The sequence below is a fragment of the Panicum virgatum genome, chromosome 8K (assembly GCF_016808335.1).
Source record: "Panicum virgatum strain AP13 chromosome 8K, P.virgatum_v5, whole genome shotgun sequence".
NCBI classification, from domain to species: domain Eukaryota; kingdom Viridiplantae; phylum Streptophyta; class Magnoliopsida; order Poales; family Poaceae; genus Panicum; species Panicum virgatum.
In genome coordinates, this window is record NC_053143.1 from 16,347,306 (window position 1) to 16,355,485 (window position 8,180).

An 8,180-nucleotide genomic window follows, 5' to 3' on the forward strand; every position below is an offset into this window, starting at 1 on the left:
AAAAATGATTTATAGCAACACTCCGATTTTTTTTCCAGGGCTGTTCAAAATGTACCCACTACAAATAGAGCACAATTACTGTAGCTTTTAACTCGCCCCTAAAAATGCATTTCTAGGGGCGAGTGATAGCATCACCCGTACCTAAAAATATTTTTTATGGGTAGGTGATGGCATGGCCCGCTCCCTACAAATGGTCCTATGCAAAAAAAAATACAAAACTTTTTCGTATGATCTCAGATGAAGTCAAACTTTATATCAAAATTGTGGAGAATGACGAGATCTAAAACTTTGTAATTAATAAAGTTTTCATTTAGGGTCATTTAGTGGTCCCAAAAATAATTATAAGTTCTCTAATAGTTATAACTATATATATATAGTATCTCATATAACTCAAGTCGTACTTTGAGGTTCACAGTCTTAACTTTTATATATATTGAAATATACTTGGTATATTTTTTTGTTTCTATGGTTCACAATAACCATAGTATAGAAGTTCATATTTTTCATTTGTTTTGCTATACGTAAAAAGATCTAAATAAATTGTTGGATAAAATAGAAAACTATTTTAGGGGCGGGCGTGGTGGCGTCACCAACCCCTAGATACAGATTTGCAGGGGCGTGTGATAGCATCACTCGCCCCTACAAATCAATTTCAAATTTAATATAAAAGAATATCATACCGCATAGAGTCAAAGTTACTATGCAATGTGGTGGTAAGGAAGGTATCCGTGAAACTTGAGGTAGGCGGTTCGATCCTAGTTGATGCAAGCATGCATATTTCGTCAAAACAAATTGTAGCTTGACATTATAGAGTATTAGTTGTTGCTAGTCGACTGGAATATTTTTTATTTTTGATTTTTTTGGATTTTTTATTTTCTAGATATGGATTTATAATGACCCGTCCCTAGAAATTAATTTCTAGGAGCGGATCATGCTATGACCCGCTCCTAAAAATATCAATTTTAACTGCGAGAACTAGAAGCGGGTAACGCACCCACCTCTAGCGTTTTTACTTGCCTCTAAAAATGCTTTTTTAAAGTAGTGTTTCATGATGGTTGTCGACTTGCCAATCGAAGGAGCGAGACATATTATGACATCGTCAATCTTATTATGATCTACATTTTCACGTTGGGTTGGATGTTTATGTTTGTCAACAGTGGTGGATGGGCTGTGCAATTGATACACACTTTGTGTACAGAATTACCCGAGTGATCAGCTCAAGGTGCACGCATAAGCACCCACGTGGCACCACATGACGATTGGGTTGACGTGGCAATTTATAGAATAGCAATAGCTGTCCTGGTGCTACGAAGCAAGTTATTCCATTGAGGATTGCTACCAACTACCAAGCCACGTATATATGGAAACAACAGATAGAGCATGTCAACGAGATGCTATCAGACACCTATCCGGAAGTCCTCTGTTGCCTCCTCTACTCTCCTTTCCCCCACGATGGCGTCTATTGCCGATGACCGGCAACTGCATCGAGCCGCCGAGAGAGAAGCTGCGAAGGTGGCACCCATGTTCGACATGGTCAGTGACGCCGGAGGTGGTGGTGACGATGGCAAGAGCGAGGAGGATGGCTCGTACTGCCTGATTAAAGGCGCGAGCCACCTCAGCGACCGTGGATTTACCAGGCTGCCGAACAGGTATGTCCTGCCGGTCTCTGAGCGCCCCGGCGATGTGTCCAGCCGGTTGAAGCTCCCCGTCGTCGACCTCGCGCGCCTGCGCGACCCCTGCCAGCGCGCCGCCGCGATCGGGACGCTCGACGCCGCGTGCCGCGACTACGGATTCTTTCAGGCCAGTACACCACACAGGGCTCTGCTTGCCTGCATATGTGTTGGCTGCCTGCCATGCCTAGCTGAGCGTGTGTGAACAGGTGGTGAACCATGGGGTGGAGCGCGAGGTGATCGCCGGGCTGCTGGACGTGGCGCGGCGGTTCTTCGAGCTCCCGCTGCCGCGGCGGGCGCGGTACCTGTCGGCGGACGTGCGGGCGCCGGTGAGGTACGGCACCAGCTTCAACCAGGCCAAGGACGCCGTGCTCTTCTGGCGGGACTTCCTCAAGCTCGCCTCCTGCCAGCCGCTCCACGCCGCCGTCGCGTCGTGGCCCGACGAGCCGGCTGACCTCAGGTACACACTTACTCCTTCCAACTAGCTGGCTAGGTATTGGTCCATTCAGATCTGTGTAGAGTTTTGGTTAAGATTAATAATTCAGTGGAATCTATCGTCAATCATAACTTCAGGATATGTATTCAAGATGTCGCAGCACCACAAATTATTCTAAGGTAGTTGATTATGCATTTGTGTGCTAATTTCCTTGCGTCAATCTTGGTCATCTATCTTGCTGGCATCATGTAGCAACATTATTTTTCTTCAGTCCTCGTTGTATTAATTGGATCCCATTCATGCAAAAAGTGCTGGAAAATGTTTGTGTTTATATCCCAAAAAATGGAGGCTACAAATCCTTCGATGCTGCCAATTACCGGCCAACAACTGGCAATAAGAATTCATAATATCTCCTAAAAAATAAAGTTACATTACTCCCTCGGTCCTAATATATAAGGCGTAACCGCTCTTTACTCGAGTCATAATATAAGGAGCTCTCTCTCTCTCTCCAGACACACAACATCAATGCAGTAATATTAGTGTTGATAGAGAAAATTAAATAGGTTCGTTGGTCTTTGAACAAAATTTGGTTGCGCCTTATATACTGGGACCGAGGGAGTACAAAACCAACACGACATATATTTTAAAATTAATTAAGGCTTTTTCACACAATTTAATATCTTACTGATGGGTAGCCCACATGTAGGGAAGTGACAGCCAGGTACGCCATGGTGAACCATCAGTTGTTCATGGAGATCATGGAGGCGGCACTGGAGGCTTTGGGCATCGCCTGCTGCCGCAGCCTGCTGCGGGAACTTAAGGCGGGGTACTCTCAGATTATGCTTAATTGCTATCCGGCATGCCCACAGCCGGAGCTCACGCTGGGGCTGCCGCCGCACTCGGACTACTGCCTCTTCACGCTCCTGCTGCAGGACCACGTCGAGGGCCTCCAGGTCATGCACCAAGGCCGCTGGCTCACCGTCGATCCAGTCCCAGGATCTTTCGTCGTCAACGTCGGCGATCACCTTGAGGTCAGAACATTGCCACTTTGCTGGAAGCTATAGTCAATTGTTTAGAGCTACAATTACTTCAAAACTCAAAGTACACGACCTGTAGCTGTCGCGTTTTTAACTTTGACTTTTGTGCCGACTTGGAACATATATATATAGCTACACTAGAGACGACAAGTGCATCCACCATGAACTAATAGACAAATAATGCAGAAGGAAATAATATGTGCAGATCATCGTCGGCAATTGTCTAAGGATAAGAGCTGTCTGCACAGCTAATCTAGCTAGCTTAGAGCAGGTTTAATGATTTCGTAGTCAGCCGGCTGCGACCCGCACTGAGGTGGCGCATGTTTGTGGTCGGTCCCTTTGGAATTTAATGCACTCCAACCCGTTCAGCCAATAACAACCGCGCTCGCGCTTCGTGGGCCCATCGTGACTCGTGAGACGCCCGTGCAGTTCTCTCTCCTCGTTTCACTATGCTCCACGTCGGACACCACTGGCTTACCGCCGTTTATTAAATAGCTCTTAATAATACCACCGCCTTTTGCATCTTGATGCATACATCCACCGTCACATTGTTATGATATATCTAGATAGTAGACACATAGTTTGAGACTTTGAATGGGGTAACACAAAATAAGTTGCAACTACTACACACGAAATCAAGCACAAAGCATGTTGTGAAACTTCATGACCCGCAACCTCCATATAGGATGATATGCATGCACAATATCCTCTCACTGTGTACTTCTGCAACAATCTCCAGAATTACCAGTACATGCCCTTGAAATTTTAGTGTGTAAAGGATGTAGGCTTATTATTAATAGTAATAACATCGTCATCACATAACAATATAGCCCAAAACAGGGGCAGCCACCGTCACTACAGCAATAGCTTTTCTTTTTATTTCACTCCATGTATTATGCTTAGACAATTTTCAATCATATATTCCGTATTCCTAAGGAAAAAAGGCACTCAGAACATAAATGATTATCGTGTAAGACACTGTGTTTGCTGGTTAATGGTTGCGACAAAATGTTGATGATGAAGTAGCTATCCTACGCACTGACAAAGTCAAAACAGTGAGCTGTCTAGCTAAGCATCATACACCATAGCTTATCCAAGATTAGTTGTTGTCGCATCTTCAGAACTCAATTTTTAAGTTGAGGTTTGAGAATGACAGCAAAAATCTAATGTGCCTCCATTTAAGACGTTGTTTGCTCAGCCTGGTCCATCCACCCAACCAGGCCATGGGGATCATTGTCATAGGGAAGAAATCAGCCGAAAGTACAGCTATCTTGCTGACTCCTTACTTTCATCCCCAATCGGAAACAACCTGAACGACAGATACTCTTGGTCTTATTCTCTCACGCTTCCAGAAGCCCAATCACATGAAATTTAAGTACATCCTAATGAGACCTACTGATAGTGTCAGCAACGTCTTTGAGAGATCTAGGGTAAGAAAGGGGATGCTGAGGTCTAGGTATATATAGATCAGGCGATATTCACTACTAGAAAATAGTCTTATTGTATCGGGTGGTGAGGCCCTTGGGTAAAACAACCGGTGCCTAAGGCTCTCGTTAAAGAAAAATATTAAATTTGGGATTTACGCGAGCGTGTGATACTGCTGATAGTGTCAGCAACGTCATTGAGAGACTTAGGGTAAGAAAGAGGATGTTGAGGTCTAGGTATATATAGATCAGGCGATATTCACTACTAGAAAATAGCTTTATTGTACCAGGTGGTGAGGCCCTTGGGTAAAACAACCGGTGCCTAAGGCTCTCGTTAAAGAAAAATATTAAATTTGGGATTTACGCGAGCGTGTGATACTGCTGATAGTGTCAGCAACGTCTTTGAGACACCTAGAGTAAGAAAGAGGATGCTGAGGTCTAGGTATATATAGATCAGGCGATATTCACTACTAGAAAATAGCCTTATTGTGCCGGGTGGTGAGGCCCTTGGGTAAAACAACCGGTGCCTAAGGCTATCGTTAAAGAAAAAATATTAAATTTGGGATTTACGCGAGCGTGTGATAGCTGGGATTTGAACCCATGACCTCTTGCCTAGCGCGTACATCCTTTACCATCTCACCTACACAACACTCGTGATAGGAAGAGAGATATTTTCCTTTAAAGCAACTCGTGAAGAACCCTTAGGTACCGGCCGGTTGGTATCACACTACTCGGTACCCAAGGCTAGACATAGGTACCGGTTGGTGTTACCAACCGGTACCTAAAGGTCACCAAACAGTACCTATGTCTAGCCTAGGTACTGGGTGGTACATTCATAGGTTCCATCCACTCGAAAAGTACCGGTATGAAGATGAACCGGTACCCTTAACTCAATATAAGATTTCAATTATTAGGACTCTAATTCAGGGACCAAAGAATCAATCCTTGCTTTAGAAAAGGAAGAGACTATGTCCGTGTGTTGCTATGGGAAGCTATATAAATATAAATATATTGATTATATATATATATATTATATTACATTTTCTATTTAGCACCCAGGGTGCTGAATAAGTTATTCAGCGCCCCTCCCCCAACCCCGAAACCGGAAAAATGTGATCCCAAAACCGGAAATTTTTTCTTTAAACTGGAAAAAGATAAGCATCCATTCCGCAACCGGAAAATTAGGAGGTTCAAACCGGAAATTATTCTGTGTGACCGGAAAATTTAGCTAAGTCATGGTCATTCATTTTGCAACCGAAAAATGAAGCTCCTAAAGTCGACGGCCAAGTCCAAACAAACCTACGAGAAATAAACTGAGGCATTAGAAGACATCAACAGGAACCTTGACAAATAATTATTTATTTCCACCTTATTTTGTTTTCCTGTTGCTAAAGGGTCAACATTCTTCTACCCTTGTTGTCAATTTAAATAATTTATCTAGCCTCAATGTGATCCCACACCCAACGTGCTTGATATATTCATAATTTTCTTGTTAGAAATTTTGATTTTTCCGACCACGGCCGATACTCTTTCCGTGGCAAATGGATTTCTTATGTAGTCCAACATGCTTGATATTCATAATTTTCTTGTTACAAATTTTAATTTTTCAGTTACAATAACACGTTTACGGTTATTGAATCTTTGTTTTCCTGTTTCAGTCTATCTCGAGTAATTTTCTAGGTAAGTCACAATTTTCTGGTCTGAGAAATATATTTTCTGGTTCCAGATCCCTGAATAGAGATGTGTCATGTTCTTTTATTTCCGGTTAGGATTACAAGTTTTTGATTTTGAGATTCTATTTTCCGGTTTCAAATCCCTGTTCATGTGTTTTTTCGGTTTAACAAAGAATTTTCCGGTTTCGGGATTACATTTTTGGGTTTCAAATCCCTGTTCATGTGTTTTTTCCAGTTGAACAAAGAATTTTCAGGTTTCGGGATTCCATTTTCCGGTTTCAAATCTCTATTTATAGGATTTTTTGGTTCAACAAAGAATTTTCTGGTTTTGAGATTCCATTTTCCGGTTTCGGGTTGAGGGCTGGTGTGGGTGGGGGGGGGCGCTGAATAATAATCCAACACCCATCTCTCTAAATAGGGCCCCCCCTATATTATATACCATATGTATTTTATAATAACATAACACGTGTCCGTCGAGGACTTTAGACTTTTTCTATTTTATTTGCCAAATGCTAATTCTGAATAGTCTCGGACTCTTAACTCAACATAAGGTCACCCGACTTCTGATTAGGGTTCCAATTGACGGACTAAAGAATCATTGCTCGCTTTAGAAATAGTAGAGAAAAGTAGAGAAGTCGAGAAAAGATATAGAATAACAGTACGGAACAGATCCAAAATATAGCAATGTGCAATATTTTGAAACTACAATTGTTGATGAATCTAGCCGTGACTATACACGTCCCAAACCTATAGTTATTTGGAGACTCAAAGAGGTGGCATCATATATATCCCTCTATTCTTCTAATTCAATATAAGAAAGCATTCGCTGTTGAATTATATATTACTCAGCTTAATGATGTGATGCATACATTCAGATCTACAGCAATGGGCGGTACAAGAGCAAGCTCCACCGGGTGCAGGTGAACTTGACCCGCCCACGCATCTCAGCGGCTTCCTTCCACAGCGTGCCCGTGGAGCGAGTTATTGGACCGGCAGCGGAACTGGTCGATGAGGGAAACCCTCGGCGGTACATGGACACCGACTATGCCACGTTCCTTTCCTTTCTTGCATCGGGCGAGGGCAAGAACAAAAGCTTCCTCCAATCTAGGAAGATAGCATGCTGATCCACTCAACGAATAATGACAATAGCTAATACTTCTCGCTCTATTCAAAATTGTAGGTTATTTTGGCAAATCTGGCCATACAATTTTTACCATATATCTAGGCATAGTATTTATCTAATTGCATGGCAAAAATTATGTATCTAAATTTGCCAAAACGACCAACAATTTGGAACTGAAGGAGTATATAGCAATGCTAATGCACTCAGAGGTTGATTCTAGCAGTATGTACGTTGGTGTTTCGATGGCAAGGGGTAGTAGTATCAACACGCTGGGCTTACTGCTTGGACTGTATCAGTATTTATAGTACCTAAAGAGAAGCAATGTATGGTATGCAATGCCGGTTCCATAAATAAAATCTAATTATATGATATTTCTCGAGTGTCAACTTCATCAGTTTGTTGGTGCACAGTATCCATATATGGTTAGATTCTAGTTTCATATACAAAAGAAAGATTATTCTAGTTTCACAAAATTTCATTTTACAATTTACAACTCTCAAATTTCAACTTGCTCCACAAATTATTCTCTCGAATCACTCCTTTTCTTTCAGATCCTCACCAAGGCAAAAGTTGTTGGCTTCTTTTCTCCTACCATCTAATCAGGCTTATGTGAAGCTCAGTGTAGGAGAAAAGAAGGCATGTTTGCTTTACTTATATTGTTAAGTCAAAAAAAGATCCAAACAAAAATGAATCATCCATCAAGAGATGCAAGCACTACCAGAAAAATCTCGTAACCCAATGCCCAAAAATCATCGCAATAAGCCCATTTTCGATTCAATATCGAGGAAACACAACAAAATTGGGATCATTGGGAGAG

General features: G+C 42.2%; 1 protein-coding gene across 1 annotated transcript; it reads left to right on the forward strand.

Moving 5' to 3' along the window:
- Positions 1–1,388: 1,388 nt before the first annotated feature.
- On the forward strand, positions 1,389–7,364 carry LOC120645509 (probable 2-oxoglutarate-dependent dioxygenase SLC1). Its single transcript, XM_039922291.1, has 4 exons — positions 1,389–1,800; positions 1,880–2,130; positions 2,813–3,137; positions 7,116–7,364. Exons 1-4 carry the CDS (start codon positions 1,453–1,455, stop codon positions 7,362–7,364), a joined length of 1,173 nt encoding a protein of 390 aa, XP_039778225.1. The 5' UTR covers positions 1,389–1,452.
- Positions 7,365–8,180: the final 816 nt, after the last annotated feature.

Bases quoted from the DNA above. Each gene is read 5' to 3' on its own strand.
- LOC120645509 (XM_039922291.1), top strand. From the start codon at position 1,453: ATGGCGTCTATTGCCGATGACCGGCAACTGCATCGAGCCGCCGAGAGA. The intron at 1,801-1,879 runs GCCAGTACACCA...GTGTGTGAACAG, and splicing joins GCGACTACGGATTCTTTCAG to GTGGTGAACCATGGGGTGGA. The intron at 3,138-7,115 runs GTCAGAACATTG...GCATACATTCAG, and splicing joins ACGTCGGCGATCACCTTGAG to ATCTACAGCAATGGGCGGTA.